Below are 21,332 nucleotides of genomic sequence, written 5' to 3'. Positions count from 1 at the left end.
TCTGATTCTAAATCCGAATATGATAAAGAAATGTTACTAAAGTATGTAGTAATGATAGCAATATTGTGATTTTCATATTATGTAGATACATATAGATAGTCTTACATTGTCTAGCACTAAAGCTGTTAATCTAATTATTGATGTTTTTATTAGCTGTAAACTGTTTTAAGATTATTATCTCGCTCGTAAGGCAGAAAACCGAATGACCTTACATTTACCAAGAGGGACCCAGAAGTTCCAAAAATATAGGCAGGTATTTTATCGTTATAATATATTAAAAACAGTGTAATGTAGATTATTATCTGATTATTCTGACAGTGCAGTCGAATTGTTTATATATTGGTATTGTTTGAAAGTATTTATAAAATATGTAATAACATTGTTGTTATTTAAATCGTTAGTTATCATCAATTGGCTTGATTTCTGAGGGAGCGGAGGAAATCTGATTTAACAATCTTAGTTTTGGTTTAAAATTGTTAGAAAGGAGAATTTAGTTCCTTTGTCATTTGAAATTGTTTCGACAAAACTATTCTTTTGATTACTATGTATCGTTTATACAACAAAAAGATTAACGGCATCAAATGAAGTTGTATACAGTATGTATCAGATTAAAAAAAACGCACTTTCTGGTAAAATTGATATTGTGAACGAAGTGTCGGTTATATTTGGAGTTGCTTTAAAAACTGTTTGGTATATCTGGACAAATGTACTAGTAATAATCTAATTATCAACACAACGGACACTAATGACGATGATAGTACAACGGATGTGGATGAAATTGAAATATATGATGATTAGTTTTATTTACTGTATATCCAATATGTTTCCACTCACACTGACTCACTTAAAGCTCACTTTAAAATAAATATAATATTAATATAATAAATTTATTAGTTGTTAGAAATTTCATATGCACCCTGTTTACCAGTATTTTCAAATGTCACTAAAACCGATCCAAAGTGATTTTGTCGTGGCCACAACGCCAGAGAATACGGCACTATGTAGGTTTCACAATGCAAGAGACACGAGACGTTGAAAAATAGTTTGATCTTATGTTGTAACAAATCAGAAGGTTTTGAAAGTATGTAAAGTAATAATTTTGATTTGATTTTTTTTTATTTTTTCTTAACTGTTCATGAACTTGTCTAATTTATTAGTCTAGTATACTATTAAAAATTAATGACATAAGCAACGTCATAACACCAGAGTATACTATACATAAATAATTTGGAGGACCTAAGATATATAATATAATATTCTAATGGATTTAAATTCAAATTCCATCAAGTACTCTCGATTGACAGTATTAATATTATAATATATATATTTATTAGAAGAATATTTTGTAAAATAATAAGTATGCGATGGATCAGAATCCAATAAATGAATTTAAAAAATGTTTTTTAATATGTAAGTATTCCAAATTATTAAAATTCATTTATTTTTAATAATGAAAATGACAATTTATAAATTCAAAGTGTCCATGACATGACATAAAGCAAGTGTTAACAATTTTTAAATAAAAATACAAGGTTATATGAGTAAATAATAAAATAATAAAATAAAAGTACATGGAAGCACACAGAGTGAACTAAGTTGATAGACCCTATCTTAAAGAAACATAAAACAACGTCCACCTAAATTCACCCTCAGCTAAGTGGAATATATCAATATCTGATACAGTTTGATTAAACATAGTTAGTGCCCTCCCAATTGGCCTCACTAATGGCAGGTTAGTTCTGCACATTGGGAGAACAAACAAGGAATGCCCCCGATTTCTAAGATACACAAGTCGCTATTAAGAATGGGAGAGTTTAAATTTATGCCGCGTTAATAGGCGACTAACGTCGGAAAAAATATGAAGTTAAATAAAGATCCCTTCTAAACTTTATGCTACAGTATGTAAGCATGCCTAAGAGAAATATATATTCAATAACGAAAACTACATTATTAATTCTTAAATTTAAAATATCATTTATTTAATAAAAAAATAGTTGAAGTAAAATACATAATGTTAACCTGTTAGAGTACTAGATACTCAGTATACTTTTTATTGTGAATTTAATGGCTATATTACGACGCTACATTTAGACGATAGATTATTTAACTTTGAAGTGGTTTACGTTACTTTGAAAGCTTATTCCGGGGTATTTATTCTGTAGCAAAATGGCCTTCTAGACCAACCTCGTCTCTTCGCTTTTCACAAAGAAGCATTATAGGAGAAAACTTCTCTCGGTGGACGTGAGTGGTCGTAAACTTATATGACGCGTGAAATATGTCTGCACGGGGAGCTGTTAAAACCCGACCAAAGTAAAAATCACGACCCTGCCATGTAGGGGCGCTGCTAATAACGAAGGCATCATCGATCTAAAATGGATTAAAATTGTGCAGTAATGAGTAAACGATTGGCTGAGATGACGTAGCAAAGCGGGTTGCTACGGTGCCTCGACGGAACCAAAGATAGAAAAAAGCAATTACGTCACGGAAATTGATTTTTATGTGTTTTCAAAACCATTAAATATAATAATACCATACATTTATTATTAACTTACATCATCTATATAGGTAGAGTTTATAGCCTGAAAATAATGCATGGACGCAAGTAATACCTTGATCATATAGAATAATTTTACGGAACTTCTTTCATATACATTTTTTTAAATTAAATTGTTTCCTAATCCAGGCAGAACCAGCACACGATATAAAAATAAATAATTAAAATAACATACAATAATATGTATAACCTACTTTTTTACATTAGAAAATATAGATATTCTTTTTTAACACTACAATAGGTCATGACTCCCTGTGAAATAGTAGTGTATTTAGTAATATACGAGAAACAATCACAAACACCCAGGCTTTGAGAAAATCACTAAATATATTGAGATCTCACCGAGAATTGAACTCTCTTTAATTGTTAGTTTCTTCTTAGTTTTTTCCCCTTTAATGAGACAATCTGTCATTGAAACAGATGAAAATGGTCCAGATTATTATTAAACTAAGTGGAAAATGTACTAAATATTGTGTACTATTTTAATTTTTACAACATCTTTCCATCAACAACTGGCAGTTAACACAAATTAAAGCAAAAGTATACATTTATTAGAAAAGCAGCCTCAGAAATATACTCGTACTTATACATATTAAACCAATTTTAGAAAACATATTGGACTGCTGGGTTTCCTACCGAACCAAGTGTCGACCTTGAGAATAAATACTCTCTAATAACTACACTATCAAAACTGTTTCAAGATCCTTAAAAAAAAACAGGAGAAATCTTACTAATTAAAACCAAAGTAGTGGCCATTATTATTTTGATTTTTACATTATGGTGTCAGGATAACGGCTAATTTTAGTTTAAATGTATTTGCAATTTTATTAATTCTTATTACCAATTTAACCACAATATAATATTTTAGTATCGGTATCAAGTGTAAAAATTAACGCCTTTCGTTATAGTCCAAACCCTTTGTTCTATTCTTATGTATACTAGGAATGGATCGCTTTGTCAACTAAACATTCTGTATTAAAATCGTGCTATTGAATGTATGCAGTATTATAGACTAAAAAGGCGGTGTCTCTGTTTAAAAGGTTGGCTATTATTTTTAATATGGTTATATCGCGTCAATAATATAAGTGTTGACAGATATAATTGTTTTAGAAGTATCGAATAATACATCATATTAATAGTACTGTATGTAGCAGCCAAAATTATTTTTATGTGGATAGCTGAAAGATATTTTCTGTTTGAGCAAAATTTTACACTCGAGTTCACAATCAATTCTAACCCCTGTCAGTCAAAGACAAGACAAATCGTTTACGAAGCGCTAAACTCAATTGGCTTCTGGGTCAGCATGTGTATTATCTACCTACCGGCTATGCTATTTTAGTTTTGCGCTCAATTTTCACCAAATTAAGTATTTGATACTATTTCGGTCTCATCCTGCTTTTCAGCAACCAAGTTTAGATATTTAAAAAAAACTAAGGTTATTTACGAATTATAAAAAAATGAGTGTGGCCTCTTCACACGCGGGAGATGTAAAACATAATATTGGCCGGGTGCCGGACGAAATCCCGAAGGCTGAAATCCCGAATGCTGAAATCCCGAATGCTGAAATCCCGAATGCTGAAATCCCGAATGGCCGAAATCCCGAAAGCCTTAATCCCGGGATTTCGGCCATTCGGGATTTCAACATTCGGGATTTCGGTCTTCGGGATTCCAGCCTTCGGGATTTTGACCCAAACCCTATTTAGTAAAGTGCAAATTACATATTTGAGACTTTATCAAAATTAATAAGACTTACCGCGCGCACCCACTATAATATCTGGCCGTTATGACCTGATCCCAATATAGCCCGTTTACAAGTTCATATATTTACTGCTGACAGTATGCATTATCGCGACCATAACAATAAAATGCACGTGTAAATACGTATTATTGTGAAAGTTGCAAGATTGCATTCATGGATCAAAAAAGTTCAACAGCATCTGAATTTTCACGCGATAGTTGGAACTTGCCAGACAAAATACGAACTACACCGTGTAAAGCATTTTGACGTTTACCAAATTTTCAACCTATCGAATAATACCATACAATGACAACACCGCGTCTCGCTTACGCTTGAAGAGTGAGATTAGCGAGACTTTTGCGTGTAAACAGTTATTATCGCGATAGTTTAATTTACACATTATTGGTTCCAGTAAATTCATGCACGTTTACAGAAGCAATTATATAAAATGTAGGAGCTAGTCGGCGCGGTATGCATGCCAGGGGCTTAGAGGGTGAAAACTTATATAAAATATACTTTTATACAATCTCTCCATTTAGCAAGCTGAGGGAAAACAGTGAAATAATATTCGATTTTCCCTCCCACTGTTGTTTGTGATAAGAAACGAGTTGTCTTTTTAGTTGAAATTGTATTATGGTATGAAAAAACAGACATCGAACTATACAAAGTTTCTATTACTATAAAAGTTCTTTAAAACACTACATTATAGAATCTGCCTGGAATTAATAAATTATTTTTAAATAAAACCAATTTTTTTACAGAGTAAAATATATTCGTGAGTCTTTTTAAGTTTAATGTAAAATTTAAGAATTTTTCTGGTACGTTTTAAGGCTATATCATGTATAATAATTATTGAGATAAAAAATAACTTTCCATTTTACATCCTTAGCAGAACACATGAGCATTAAAAGTGGAGATAATATTAACACTTTCGTATGAACAATATAAAATTTGTCGTCCATTCGATTATGTTTTGTAATGGTTATATAGGTATTGAAAACCAACATTCTAGGAATTTCTTTGCTCAGTTTAAAAAACGGAAATTTTCTTGGATTTTTACTATTTTCAGTTATTTTGGGTATAAAACTTGCCAAAAATATATTTTCACCAATGATTGACAGGTCAAACGATAGTACATGACAGTGTTTACACATGCCGTATTAAGCCGGAGAAAAACTTCGCGCAAAACGTATTTTTGTTTCTGAAGCAACAATGAAAATAGACATATTCCCTAAGAACGGTTTTCCTTTGACGGAATTATTTACGTTATTCAGAGTTGTCTCTTTCAGATAGCAATTTAATTCGTTTTTCTTATTTCTTCTTTATAAGCTTCATATTTTTTTTTCAATTTATTACCTATCCAATCCAATTTCAGTCAAAGTAAGTAGGTATGTCTTCTTTCACTACAGTTTGGCCTGTCAAAATTTAAAAAAAATACAATAATACACCATATTGTGGATTCTAAATCTCTAATGATATGTAGGTCTGTCACCACACATTTCTCATATTACTCTTATCTCCTATTTTCTAGAAAGTAGGTACACCGCACCTGGTAAAGGTTACAACAACCGCAATAACACATCTGCAAAAGGTTAGCTTAGAAAGTTCCATAATACGAGTATAATATACAATATGTAACTTGAAAGTGGAGGAATTTTCGGTATATGTGAATTAGGGTATATTTATTTCATCTTGTAACTATAAAGCTATTCGATTGAAATAGCTACTTACTAATATTTAAGTCATACATTTAAAATTACACGTATTTCATCAAATAGGGTATCAAATTTTAAGTGTGCAACGAAGTTAGCCACATGAAATATATTATCCATACATAATGATATTCTAGTTTGATACGGAAACTATTTTGAATTAAAAATGACATTCGATGTAAAAAATCCTTTTTATAGACGTTTAATATACATGGCTTAGGATAAATATTTGTAAATTTATTTATTTGTTTATATGCTTTTTGAATGCCGTTTATTTATTGTTTAATCAGCATTATTAAATGTAATAACAAATAGGAAGCCTTTTTGTGATCAATCATTAATTAAATTGTATACGGAAAGGTCAGAGATGATTCCTTGTTAAAATGTAAAATTGTATTATACGTTACTAAATTCCATTAGAATAATTAATACGATAAACACATCTAAAGAAAAAAAAACATGTTTCTGTAAATAAATTTAAAATGTCATTATCTTAGAAAGTTTTGTTGATTTTATTAATTATAGAAACAATATGTCTGATATCGAAGATAGGTACCTACATATTCTTTAATTTTAAAAGTTAAACAGTGAATAGGTACACCATAACTAAAATGTAGTAAAAATACTAAACTGAAAAGAGAAAACATTGTACTCAGTAGCAAATAAGGGGTTTATAAATCGGGATAACTGGTCAAGTTCATTACGTTAACGATTATATTAATTAATTAACTCACATGACGAAAGGGTGTAGAAATAAATATAAATTTAATACGCACCGTAAAAAATCTTGTGTCACCAATTGAAGGAAATATTACAACGGACATTATTCAACGATATGCTCATACGATTGAATTTTCTGCACTCACTCAGGCATTTAATCACCCTCATGATATACGCACATCGTTTAGGTATATCCGCAGAATATGTGAGTGAGCCCTCAATAAGTTTACGAGTGAGTTCTACCTCCGAGACTATCGTCAAATGGAAGTTCATCACCGGTGGTACCTAAGACTAATAGGTAAGACTTATCTAAGTGCGTCGTTCTTTTGAATTGATTACTCACCTGCCATCCACAAACGTTTCTTTGATTTTAATCGGCATATTATGAGCGGAGAGATCACGCCACAAAACATTTTTATACTCTCCTTGTCATAAAATAACATTTTCAAATATAGACAGCTACGGTTGTTTCATTTACAATTCGCATGGTTTGCATTTATTATATTTATCACTGACATGTGCACTACTTCTTGTCTACTGGCCACAATATTCAACTACCGAGAAAACTGGGGCAAGTGAATGGGGTGCTTCGAGTATATAAATCATGATTCATTCATGCAAATTTATGAATAGTATTGACCTTACTACTAGTTTATCCCATTATCTGGTATACCCCATTATTTAACACTTAAATATTATCTACCTTGGGTTTGGCTAATGCCCTAATAGAGTTATAAGAAGGATTACTTAATTTTTTACTGATGTGCATACATTTTCGTGGCAAATAAATAAGGCAACCGTATCTTTTTATATTTAGCTTTGTTACCTATAAATACATAATAATGGTCTTAGAATAGTTTTCAGTGTAATTTAATCTTTAATAAAGATTTAATAGGATGTATATTGAATCAATGAAAAATTCTGTATCCGAAACCTAGTTAGTGTATTGTTTGTTCAAAAATAACACTAAAGGAAAATAAAATTTATGAACTTTCAGGCGTTTTATGCATGTAGACTCCTGGCTTTTTTCATATAAATTTCAAGTTTCTGTTATAAGTATACGCAAAAGATACTTTAGAATTTAGATCAAATATGTATATTAAGCTCTTTTCCCTCATAATCTTACTATTACACACTAGTTCTGAGGTATATAATTATATAAATTGTATTTTTTTATTATACATTTCGATTACAAAATTATAACCTAAAGTAGTAGGTAGTCTGATTGGAGTTAACAAAACTATACAATCGACAACAAGACTCAACTCGCTTATTAGGTAGTTATGGTAAAAATCAATATAGAAAATGTGTTATATATATTTTTTGACAAATTGTTAAGATAGTTGGCAACATAAAAGCATCCAACATAAGTCAATAAATTTTGTTACTTATAATATATTAAAATTTTGTTTATTTTAATTATTTTGGCAACTTATGCATTTGTGCGTACGCATCAGAGTTTTTGATGAATTAATTAAATCAAAACGTATTAAAATGAAGCGACAGGAAGTTTAAACAATGTATGATTTATATACTAATTTAATATTTCACTCATCGTTATCATTTCAGTATAACTTATAATGAAGTTATACTGTGTAGTGACATACAACACTTAAGTTCCTTGTTTAATTTACGTTTGGGAACGGTAAAATTAATTTGAAAACTAAAGTTAGCTAACCGACATACCTACTTGTTCAAATAATAATTATCGTATAAACTTTGCACATGTTCAGAAATAATGCACTTTGTCCATTCCACGGAGCTATGACAATAAAGGCCTTCCAACGACGTAGTACGAAGAACAGTTCTGCAATATTAAATTTTGCGGTCTTTCGTCAATTATTTATAATAAGTCCAAATTTGTAATTCCGAAATAGGTATACAATTTATTGCGAGCGCTTTCATTTAGTATTTGAGGTATGTTCATAATATAGGTCGATTATTATAAAAATGTTGTAACTTTTACTATACATGTGACTCGTAAGATTCTTTTTGAAAAAAAAACCCAGAATATATTCATCATAATAAATTTATGGAATTAGCTGTTTTTATTCCATAGTAAACCATTAAAAAGTATTTCAGTATATAACACTCCATATGATTATAGAATTTAACCTGAGACTTGATGATTAGTTTTATAAAATTCATCATTGTAGTTTCTTTTTTCAATTAATCGGGCAGAAATTTAAGATACAAACCTCAGAGTAATAATATAAAGATAGTCGGTATTGTTCGGCAAATAAAGACATGGTTTTTTCGTATAACGTACAGTAGAACCTCAATTTTATTATTATTAACTTAACTATAAAACGTTATACCATCATGTTGCTTCTCAGTACGGCTACCAAATTTAAACACACCATAGTTAACCATATTTTCTACTAAATTAACACAAAAACAATACATTTCAGTAACAAGTGCTCGCAGTTTTTAAATGACTGTAGTTATTAAAAATAATATTTACCGACGACGTGTACAAAAAATATTTAATTCAGCCGTATAAATTCTATCTTACTGTAACGCATATTGCGGAGATATAAGCGTGCGGAATGTTTTCCTCACTCGCACTTATTGTTCGTTTTTAATCAGGCCTTAACACTTTTAATGAAAACTATCAGTTTAGCAGTTTACCATATATTTAAATATCCAAAGGCTACAGCACTATTTTATAATTGATTTTAGATGTTTAGATGTTGATTTTAAATAGCAGCAAAATAAAAACACGAAAAAAAAAATTATTTATTAAAAGATTATATTTTTACAGTTGTTCTTGAATACTGAAATAAAAGGTACTTACAAAATATTTTATAAAATAAAACAGAAATTCATTTAAGATTACAATAATTACAATAAAAAATAAAATACAATCAAACAAAGTTTAAAGCATCTAAAAAAATAATAATTAATACAAAGACAATGAGAATACAAAATATTATTGATATACAATAATAATTACAGTCGATTTAAAAAAAAATATTTAAGTTGTTATAATAATGAAAATAATAAAGTAAAAATACCTACCTAAATACTACTTTTAACATAAAAAAACCACAAAAGTATCGATGTACATACTGAAAATATACTTATATTATGTACTAATATACTTACTTACATTTTTTAATAAAATAAATTTATTAACGTATGGATCTCAACCCAAATTAGGTTGATAAATATATTGTATATTCGTCGCGAACCATTTTCCATAATAAAATTTTTGTAATAATGAATATTATTTAATATATGACAAATGTACAAACATGATTTTAAAAACTTTTCGAAATTTTTGGAAGAAACTAAAAAAATTTATCATCATAATTTCTGGACGGAATTTTCAATTTGGGCGGAAAGTTTGATTATATTGAATATTTAGTTTTTTTGCCAAGAATAGCTTAAAGAAGCTCTTTTATTTTGATCGAAATTTTTCTCATAATTTGGGTTGCAGCTCAAAAGGGTTAAGAAACTCTGACATGAATAATAAAATGCAATATAAGAATTATATTTCTAGTAAACACAATATAATATATTAGTAAGTAGTTGCAAATAGATCTAATTAATATAAAAAATAGTAATAGAAAAACAGTTACACAGGCAACATTGAACATTGAAATAACAGGACGAGTGCAGTGCGACCAAAAAGTAAACACAGTGAAAAACGAGACAACACTCAATGTGGGGCCCAGACGTGAGGTCGAGAAGTGTTTGACTTACTGGCGAGCTGGCCGTTACGGGCAGCTGCGGCGGGCGGGGGTGACGGCAGGGCCCCGTGCGGTGGCGGGGGCGGCGGCCCTCTCGACGGCGGAGGCCCGCTGTCATCTCGGGCTCGCCTGTCGGGCGGACTCGCAACTATAAACAACGCAATTATTCACAGTTAGTGTCTATTTGCAACACTATTTATTAAGGGAAGGGCGCGATTCGGCTTGGACTTTTGAATCCACGAAGACTGGGATGAACTGGTTGATTTGAGATAATATGCGTCTTGAGATGAAGGCAAAGCATAGATTGTGTGTAATGAATAAATTATTTTGCGTTAGTTTGGGGTTTAAGCCTGAACAATCCGTAAATTTGTAGAAAAGATATTTGTGCATTTTATTACTTATCTCATCTTTTCTTGACATCCTATTATGATACGTAATATCTACTAAAGTTCGAAATGCGTTTCGATCGCAGCTTATGTGCATGAAAGCTCTGAGACTATGGCCCGATTCAAACGGGACACGGGTGTCGCGCTCGATATAATATAGGAGGCCTTTGTATTCGAATAAAGGGGCCTTGTAGTATGTTTACGAAAGCCCCAAAGCTAATGACTCAACGCATAATTTTACGTTATAAATTAGAACATAAAACTGGCTGCGGTAATAAAAACAAGTGTATCGGCTGCTTGAGAATGTAGCGTCCGACGAAAAGTGTACCGGACACGCGTTGACTCATTAGCTCTGGGGCATTCATTAAGATAATACAAAGACCTCTATATTCGAATACAAATGCCTCCTATATTATATCGAGCACGATACCGGTGTCCCGTCTGAAACAGGCTTATCACTCTCTCGTGAAAACAAAATATTCCCTTCTGGTTTGTGAATTATTAAGAAGTAATAAAATAAATTTTCTTATTTTATTTTTATTTTTAAGTTTATTCAAAACTTATCGGAATCATAGTAAAAAAAAATTATGAGTGACGTAAACCTCGATTTTTGTCTGCGGCGCCAACAACGTTTATGCCCTATGTTTACATGCTACAAGACTGTTATTCCAGACGACCGTCTGAACTTGACAGGTATAAAATAAAAAAAATCTAATACATACAATTAATTATTACATGAATGTTATTTTTTTCGGAAAATTTTGGGGTGCTCCGGTTCGTGAAATTTCCCATTTCGTGCGCTAATAGCTACACAGAATGCGTATATCTAGTTAGTTAGTTTATAGTAAATTTTATATTCGTAGTAATTATTTCACTATTTATATCAATCTATTTTTATGGCTGTATATAATTTTTTATCAAAATGGTTTTTTTTAATATTATTTCTACGTTTATACTAGACCGCATACCTACTTTAGTAAAATAATCAATTTTATAAATAATATATACACCCACCACTGAGATTCAATAATGAATATTACTATTTAAACTCCGATCTACCTTGTCTTATCACCTATTAATTATTGGTGCATGTGAATCGGTAAATATAACGGTTTTATAACAATATAATATACTTATATATTTTTAATAACCGTGTCTTTGGTTTTTCGTACAAGGTGGTTGTTAGTAATTTTGAATAATCATAACCACCCAGGCTTTGAGAAGATCAAATAAATATATTGTGTCCTCACCGGGTCAAACCCAGATCTCCTGGATGGAAGGCCAGTGCCTTACGTACTACACCACGAAAATCGCCTAACAAGATATATGTATATTACAATCACAATAAATTATTAGCTCTTAATTTATTATTAAAAAAAAACTATTTGCTGTAAAAAAAAAATTGTTTTTATTAATATAAAATGTATTTTTAATTTTATTATAATACTGTTCACTAACTTGTATGCACGTAAAGTGTTTAATAGTGATTAAGCTTTCAATTACTTTATGTTTAAACAGATTTATAAACTCAAATTTGGGTATGGTACTTTAATAATTAGTCGTATATGTTAAACAGAGATACTTATATGTATTAAAATTATTATAATTTACTAGTTAAATAAGTTGGAATAGCTTAGAAACAATGGTTAATGCGATAATATGTAAATCACAACATCACACCGTATACGAATTTCTGACGTTATTTTATAATTATTATTGTACCTAACTGCCATGAACATCATATAATAATGGAGTAAATTTGTAATACTTTTCACTATTATACATCTGATGAATAAATGTTAAACTTCGTATTTGGTAATATTTCAAACTCGTTGTATAATATACTGTAAATTTTGAGAAATAATAATATACCTTTGTGTAAATATAATAAGCAATCAAGCTTGCGTTGACATTTGACATTATAAGACAACATCATAATTGCGTACGTCAGTAATGACAAACTAGCGTGTCGTCGACTATACTATTTCGTAATTTACTATCATGTATGTTTTACTTGATCACGTGGTATTAATTAATTCATCTAAGCCAATTGTTATACTCAAATAAGTTAATGATAATTACTAAACTAGAATAGTAGCAGAATTCATGGATTGATTAAACATGCCAATGTTATGATGTGTTTACACAACAATAATTAGTGATGTATATTTAGTTATTTTATGTACTTGGCGGAAGTGACGAATAAGCAAAAAATAAACATGATAATTTTGGGGCAAATCAAAGCTTATTATTACATACATACAGAAAACGCACAAAATCCAAGGAACACAAAATTAATGGGAACTGGCTTACCCTACTAGGTGTGGTATAACAAGTTAAATATCTCGAATGCAGAAAAATATGGGATAAACTTAAACACGTGTTAAAAATATGCTATTTTAAACAGTTAATAATATGTTTTTTAATTTGGCACTCTAATGTAACGTGCTTTCAATATTTGTGAACAGTCGACGCGTTTTTTTTTTACTTGGGTTTTATGGTGATCAGGCCATAAACTACTCTGCTTCAGAACTTTGGTCCACGGCGATGACATTTACATGTCTATTTATTATTCTATTCTGTTTTTGAAGATGATTATGGAAATATGTAGTATGATCAAGATCAATGACAAAAAGATTCATTGTCAAATGAATAGATGGCGGATCGTTTTAACCGGAAAAATTGCGTGCAATATTTTATGATAATATTTTAATTTTATAATAACGGAAAGTACCAAATGGCATTGCCAAATGTATTTAAATTGCTACAAGAATATGATACGTCTGATTAGCGATTTAAAATATCTGCTTACAATTTTTTAATACTTTTTGCAATTTCCGTATTCCAACCTTGCCTTTGCGGTTTTTAATTTTAGACGAGAGAAATATAAGACCAGCGGGTAGGAATTTAATAATAAGGATATTAATAACAACGACTAATAATGGGGTGAAGGGCATGTTAATGATTTAATATAGTAATACAGACGAAAAGCGTTTATCAGTTTTGTTAAAAGTTAATTCTGGTAAAAGTTATTTCTTACTAAATATTCGGCTTAATTGAATTTCAGTGTCTTCAGTAAGCCATCCGAGTTGTGCTCTGTCTGACGCTGAGATTGCTTCCGACACAAAGCGAATGCACAAGATGGCGGATAAAATAATTAATAAAACTTTAATGAAAAAAGTTTCACACTGAGCCTTCGCGAAAAAATGCTACCTCTGAAAATTTATTGCACGAAATTGAACACATTTCTACGCTAATAATATCTACGAAGTGTTTACAAAATAATGCACCTTTTTATAAGCATACACATTATTTATTATTGTTTTTAGTCAAAATGGAAATATTATTTAAGTTATTTTAAAAGAAAATTTTCTTAAAAATAAACGTAACTTACCTGTTGTGCATTTTAATGTATAATGTCAAATAATTACCTTTTGTTATCTTTATTAGGTAGTTTCAATGACGGTGAAGAAAACCTTAAAGACAGAGACTAATTAATAAAATATGTAAATAAAGCTAAGAAAAATACTACTATATTCAATCCAATTTAGTAAAGCAGTTAAGTAGAATGAACATGCTGTTACTCTTTGTCATTTCCCCCGCACAATGGCAAATAAGAATTTATTAGAGTAACATGTGATTTCTAATATAAACATTGATCAGTTAGATGTGACATGTCGTAAACACCTATTTGTATAAACAATATCATGATTTTGTGTTTTTTTTGTTACAATTTTTTTAGGCGATCTTAATATATAATAAGTACCTAAATTCTGATTATTGAGAGTTTGTACCATTGGTGGTCCTAGGCTTGAACACTTAGTGGGTCATTTTTAAGTAATAATATTATTTGAACTTGGCTTTTCGTTGTATACTTAAAAAAAACGTATTGCAAATTGGGTTTTTATACATTATAAAAGAAGTGCTAGATATTGTTATAGATAGGTACCTACTTACCCTTCAAAAAAATCTCCATTTCACTCAAACAATCAAACACATTTAATAAAATCACCGTAGCTTTTTAGCTTCATTTTTCATTTAACTGTCACTGTCAGAAAAAGTGTTGTGTACTGTTATGGAACGGCGGGATTATTTATAAATATAAAATACTTTTTATATTTCCACTTATTTTATTAGAAGGTAAATTTTATGATTAATATAGCAGATGACATTTTAATCGATAACTTGTATATAATGGTTTAACACAATGGGTGCAGTCGATGCGTATTACTCTAAGGTTGGATTTAAACTAAACTGCATACAAACATTGAAATTGCATATGAAAATTTCAGACAACAATAGGAAGCGATAACAAATAAGTATAAAAAGGTTTACCAAAACAAAACACGCTCGCTCATTTTAAACCTGTTTCATTTTAACACATTGAAAATATACATCTCTTTCATTTCTGACAATGACCTAAATGACGCCTAATGCGTCAATTACATTGAGCTTCTTTACGAGCTGTTTGTTGGCGAATTTATAATCTGCCTGTAAATTCACCAATAAACAGCTCGTAAAGAAGCTCAATGTAATTGAGGCTTAATGCGGCGACAAAATAATATGAAGAAAAAGAAAAAGGCTTTGTGCTTCTCTTCGTCTGACATATGACAAATGAGAGAGAAAGAGAAATATTTATAAATATTTTATCCCGGCAGATTCTGAAATGCCCCTGTTTAAATTTTATACACACGGTTAGCGTGCATCCCGAGTTGACGAGTTAGCCGATAATTATAAGACATTGTACCTACATCTTAGAATATAACCTACATAGATTGTAAGATATTTATTTCTGGAGGGTCAATGACCAATTGACCTAAGGGAGCAACCGCCAATGGTTTGTACCATTCCATAGAATTTGGGTTTAGTCTTCCAGGATTTGTCATCCGATATCTTCAATGTCTGTGGATATTGCATTATATTACTAATCTGACTTATTAAAAGATCGTAAATAATACATTATTTATAAAGTACAAATCAGTGAGGTCCCGCGGATGTAGTCACACCATGCACTGATTATAATATGCTGCATGTACAGGAAAGAAAAATAATAATACAGTTTTTGATGAAAAATGTTGCCTGTTCGAATCTTTGGTAATGACCGTGCTTATGGGATGTCTAATAACTGTTATTGTATTTGCAGGTAGATATAATAAAAATAAATACACACAATTTAATATTTTCGGAAAATAAAATTATCCATCGATCCTCTTCATATTTTTTTTATATTTCGAGTGCTGTGTCACTTCATAAGTTTGCAAAGTCGACAATATTACTGTGGTTGTGAGGGAGTAAAGGATCTCAAGTTGCGTTTTTACGAAATTAAGATTTAAATGCCACTGTGACGTGTAAAGAAATGTGCTATTTTTGGTGTATCGTAGATTTTGTCACATGTAAGCAAAATAAATAGATAAGTATATTAATTTGTAGAAATAGCTTAAATTGAAAAAATCATCTATAACTCTAAGTAAAATCATTTTGAATAAAACACAATATCAAAAACTTAATTATGCATAAAAGAAATAAAAAAAAGATACACCATTTAACTTCTAGGCAAGAGTATTTTGAAAACTGTGATTTATTTCAAAACCTAATATCACAGCTGCAACCAAAACTGACTTAAGAACTTTTACCATAAAACCACAGATTAATAAATGCTCACTTATTGCCGTTATAAATCCTGAATTTCAATTAATTATAATTCAAAGATATTGCTTTAATAATGAGTAATTATAAATATGCAAAAAACCGTAATTATGCCATTACAAAATCAACGTCGATTTAATACCTCTTGCGCGTCTTATTCTATTCAAAAGGGTGCTATCGGCAGCTATCGAGGGTAGTTTGTTAAATTTATTATCTCAGCTGCAACCAATCTGACTTAAGAACTTTGACTTTGAAACCACAGTTTAATAAATGCTCATTTATTACCAGAATGTACTTATATTCTATATGATTAATTATGATTCGAAGAAATTGCTTCAATAATGAGTAGTTTTATTATAAATACGCAAGAAACCGTATTTATGCCATTACAAAATCAACATCGCCTTAAGACCTCCTGCGCGTCTATTCTATACAAAATGCTGCTATCGGCGGCTATCAATGGTAGTTTATCATATTTATATAATTTGTGTAATTATTACAATAAGCTAGCCGTCTAAACTATCAAAACTGTCTATCTCGCTCCAAGAGAGCTGCTGTTAAAACATAGCACTTTTTGTCAGTTCAGACGGTTAAATTATTGTAACAATTAACCATCTCTATACATAAATAATATTATAAACTACCCTCGATAGCCGCCGATAGTAGCCTTGTGTATAGAATAGATGCGCTGACGCAATACAATGAATGTATCGATAATTGATAAGTTTGATTATCTTGTATCATAGGTATAAGCAATATAAGCAATGCTATTACTAGGATGATATAGGTGTTGTAATGGCCTATTATGGATCCGTTTATAAAAAAATACTATTATGCCATGGTACTGAGACGTAAAAACTAGCTGTCAGCGAATCGCAGAATTTGCAGAGTGTAGAGCGTACAATCTTGCAAAATATCTTTACCTTCGTATGCGAGAATGCTATCTTGGGACGTCGCTACAAATTGTGAAGTCTATAAACGCTTGCGATGCGGCTCACATTTGTCACGCATGGTTGACCAAACATCGAAGAAGCGGCTCACGTTTAGTGAACCAAAAAGAAAACGGAGTGCGAGAGGACTCCGCCTTCAGTGAATTGGTGGTATACATAAAGACTAACGAGCGCTGGGAATCGTCAAATTAGCACATAATACAAATATGAAGCGTATATAATAATATAACCTTCTGCTTTATGTGAGTGCGGAAAAATTAAAACCACTGAGAATATTAAAATTGAGCTCTTGATAGTGTAATTTTGTTTCTGTGGATATTTCTATAGGTTTAAATCTTTCCGCTATACGAGTAAATGAAAAAAGAATGTACTATATAATACCACGGTGGCCGCGCGGCTTAAGCATTGGACTATAAAGCCGTGGGTCCCAGGTTCGAATCCTGGGCTTGGCAAGTACACATATTGCTTTTCAATTTGTATGTGTCAGAGTATGGACCTAATTGGTTGAGCAAGTGGCTGACATTCATTTCTCGTAAAAAACAAAATCTGTCAATACAAACCTCCACTCTGTGGAGGCCCATCTATCAGGATCGGACATGGTCGAAAAAAAATATAACCTTCTGCTTTATGTGAGTGCGGAGAAATTAAAATCACTAAGAATATTAACATACTGAGCATACTTTAAGTGTTATTTTTTTACTGAATTATTTGACTGATATTAAATTGAAGTACTACATTATAATAATATTATGTAGGTATTATGAATTTCCTAATATCCGAATTAATAATATATAATACCGTTATGTAATACCTGAAATGAAAGCAATCTTGATATATATATATATTAATTTCGGTTAGATGTTACCCACACAACCGACACTTGAATTGAAAAATAACAACCGGTATTTTTATAGTAGATTCCTTTCACTCCTTTTGGGATTCTTATACTCAAATAACAAAGAAAGGCGAGAAAAACACTCTTCAAGAAAGTAACGATATTTTTGGTTCGTTACAAATACTATCATCTTTGCTGAATACTCACTTTGTATTATATAATTGTCATACAAGTGATATCTTATTTTAATAAATAATAATAAAATAACAAAATATTTTTAATGTGTATTTAACTATTTTATAATTATAATATATAACTATTTTTAAGCCTTAAAAGTGATAGATACAGCAAAAATTATCATTATTAATTATCGCGCATTTCAATAATATACATAGGTATATTTGTATTTTAGGAGAAAAATAAGGTAGTAATGTAGTCATATAAAATTATTGTTGGAATTGGTTTACATAAAAATAATTGTTGTTGGGGTTAGAATTTTTTTTGTAGTGAAAGGTGCGTATAGTGTTTATGTATGCAGAATATTACCAACCATGACAGTGTACCAAATACCATTATAATGTCCTTGATTAATGTGGTTATTAAGTTAATTAAATAAGTTAGAACTTTGTTTACATAATTAATTTAGGAAAACCTGATGTTAGAAAAAATATGTTGACATGTTGATTACGAACGCACGTCTTTCGCTTACTGGGTTTGGGCTTTAACCACTACGCTACTGATCCAGGTATCTGTCTTGTACGTATATATTTTTAATACCCACGATAACTTAGCTAATAATGTTTTCGAATTACATCAAAAGATGGTCATTCTACAATTTTGGTGAGAAAGATATCTGTTCGAATTTCAAAGACTTTTCCAAGTGAAGACAACCAATGAATTTAGATTCTAAATACTTAAAACATTTTTTTGATAAACATAATGAATAAAAACGTATCTAGTTTACGATACCAAATATTTATATAGATTATATTAGATACCCATAGTATTTAACCCAGTCGTTGCTGTAATGTTACTTTGGGTGATGTAGCCTTTTTGATTGAAAATATTTCTGATAATCAAATTTTTTTATTGTCGAAATCGTTGTCATTATCCAGTAAATATTTTTCTACTACATTTTCCTCTTATCTACACTAATATTGTCAATCTCGTACGATAACTGAACGTGGCACACCGGAATGAACCGATTTTTTAGGATAGTAAAAGGAAGGTTAAGTAATAGTATAAGTTAATTAAGTTAATAACTTTATTATGTAATCATTAATAAAATTAATAATATTGACTCGAGTGGGTACTTGATGCAATTTAAATTAAAACTACAATTGATAAGGATTTAAAATAAACGTAATAACAATATGGAAACATAAATATTTTTTTCTTACTTACCATAAGATGCATGTAAAATACAATTGATTTATTTATTTTTTAAATATATCGGATTTCGATTGCCTATGATTAATATTTCATCCTAAAATGCGTTTGCATGTAACAAAATATTAGAGTGAAAACGTTTTTTGGAATCTCACTCTGATAATATTATAATGTGTATTATCTTGTTTGTACTTTTTGGTTTGTTAGGTTAAAGACCTTCGAGACGTGATTATATACGATTCGTTAAGGTTATACTTCAGGTAGGGCACGGTCTAAAACGATCGTGACTACGCGACGCGAAGATTGTGCAAACGACGCGTGCAGAACAAAACATAATTTGTCATAAAAAGTCAACATGCGTCCATATAATGTTATGTTTATTGTTCTATTAGTAATAATAATATATTCATTGACATGTTTTCTTTTTCAAGTAAATGGGAAACGTTTTTTAGTCATCTTTACACGATTTAAGAATTGATTCCCCCGTCGCCATCACAAAACAAATTGAAGTGTACACAGGTCAACTTTCACTCTCCGATTGCCAACGAGTCCAAAATTTCGTCGCACCAATAGTTGAAAATTATTTGCCATTTCACTGAAGTATGCTCTTAAAATTCCTAAGGCAAATTTTAATATGCTCAAATGAATGGGAAAGAATCAAGAATTTCTGTATGGTGTCAAAACTAGAAAACTAAAATACCTCGGCTATAATATTTGAGAGGACAAAAGTATAGAATTCCCCAGTTAATTATTCAAATAATTATTATTGTAATACAAAGTAAAGGAAGTCGAAACATTTCATAGCTTGGAAAACTCCGTGATTGTTGCAAGTGTACCTCCACTGAACTGTACCGGGTAGAAGAATACATTCTGTGTACCGTACCAGATAAGGGATGAAATAAGAACAAAAAGAAACTTTATGATTCACTGCAATAAATAAAATTAGGATTAAACATAATTTATCTTTATTTATGTGATCGTAATTATCGCGTAAAAGTCCAGTAATTTACTCTTATGCGTATATAAAAATAAATTTCTTGACCACAATAAACACCCTAGAGATGTTATTATCTAATAAAAGGAGCCGACCGCCGTAGATTTGGTCTTTGTTTTTTTATTATTTGAGGCACGTACCGGCCATATCTCGATGGACGCGGCGACGCTGTCCACTCTCAGTGGGGAGGCTTCTTTCTGTGACGTCACGGCGCCCCATATTTATGTCCCAGATAAAATAGCGACGTTATGGTGACTTTTTTTCGTTGAAAAATATGATCACATTGAATGAAGCTGGTTAGCCCCATGAGAAGGCATTACTTACACATAAAACAGTAATTAATAAACAGGATTTTGATTTTTCACATCAATTTTGATTTTTTTTATTCAATACTGGTATCCTACACAATATTTAAAATATTGGATCCTTGTTTCATAGGTAAATGCGTTAATAAATAAATTAATAAATGGCACTACATAAAATTAAAAAAAAAACACACATGTAAGAAAAAATAGTTATATATCTGACGCCATCTACGAGTATATAATAACTTTTCATTATATTACAAAATTGGTTATTTTTCTATTAACGATTTTTAAAATGAAATAAAGTGGTTTGGACTAATTCGCATAAATAAAATACAGATTGATAGCTTAATGAATAAATGAAAGATACGAGTTCGAGTCTCAGTCGGTTCAATTTTTTTTTAATAC

At 30.5% G+C, this 21,332-nt stretch overlaps 1 protein-coding gene across 1 annotated transcript in view; it reads right to left on the bottom strand.

The window, feature by feature from the left end:
- The window catches only part of LOC147066270 (dual specificity calcium/calmodulin-dependent 3',5'-cyclic nucleotide phosphodiesterase 1-like), a 92,331-nt gene extending 71,493 nt beyond the window's left edge, over positions 1–20,838 (bottom strand). Inside the window, exons 1-2 of the mRNA XM_085955744.1 lie at positions 20,760–20,838; positions 10,433–10,567 (exon numbers count right to left, since the gene is read on the bottom strand). Of these exons, the coding sequence (XP_085811870.1) occupies positions 10,433–10,567; positions 20,760–20,838 (214 nt within the window). The remainder of the gene's footprint in view (positions 1–10,432; positions 10,568–20,759) is intronic.
- Between the last annotated feature and the right edge of the window lie 494 nt (positions 20,839–21,332).

The sequence above is a fragment of the Rhyacophila brunnea genome, unplaced genomic scaffold (assembly GCF_057557595.1).
Source record: "Rhyacophila brunnea isolate RB1 unplaced genomic scaffold, BYU_Rbru_1.0 scaffold_5, whole genome shotgun sequence".
NCBI lineage: Eukaryota > Metazoa > Arthropoda > Insecta > Trichoptera > Rhyacophilidae > Rhyacophila > Rhyacophila brunnea.
The sequence above is the reverse complement of the archived record's forward strand: the minus strand, read 5'-3'. Positions and strand labels throughout refer to the sequence as shown.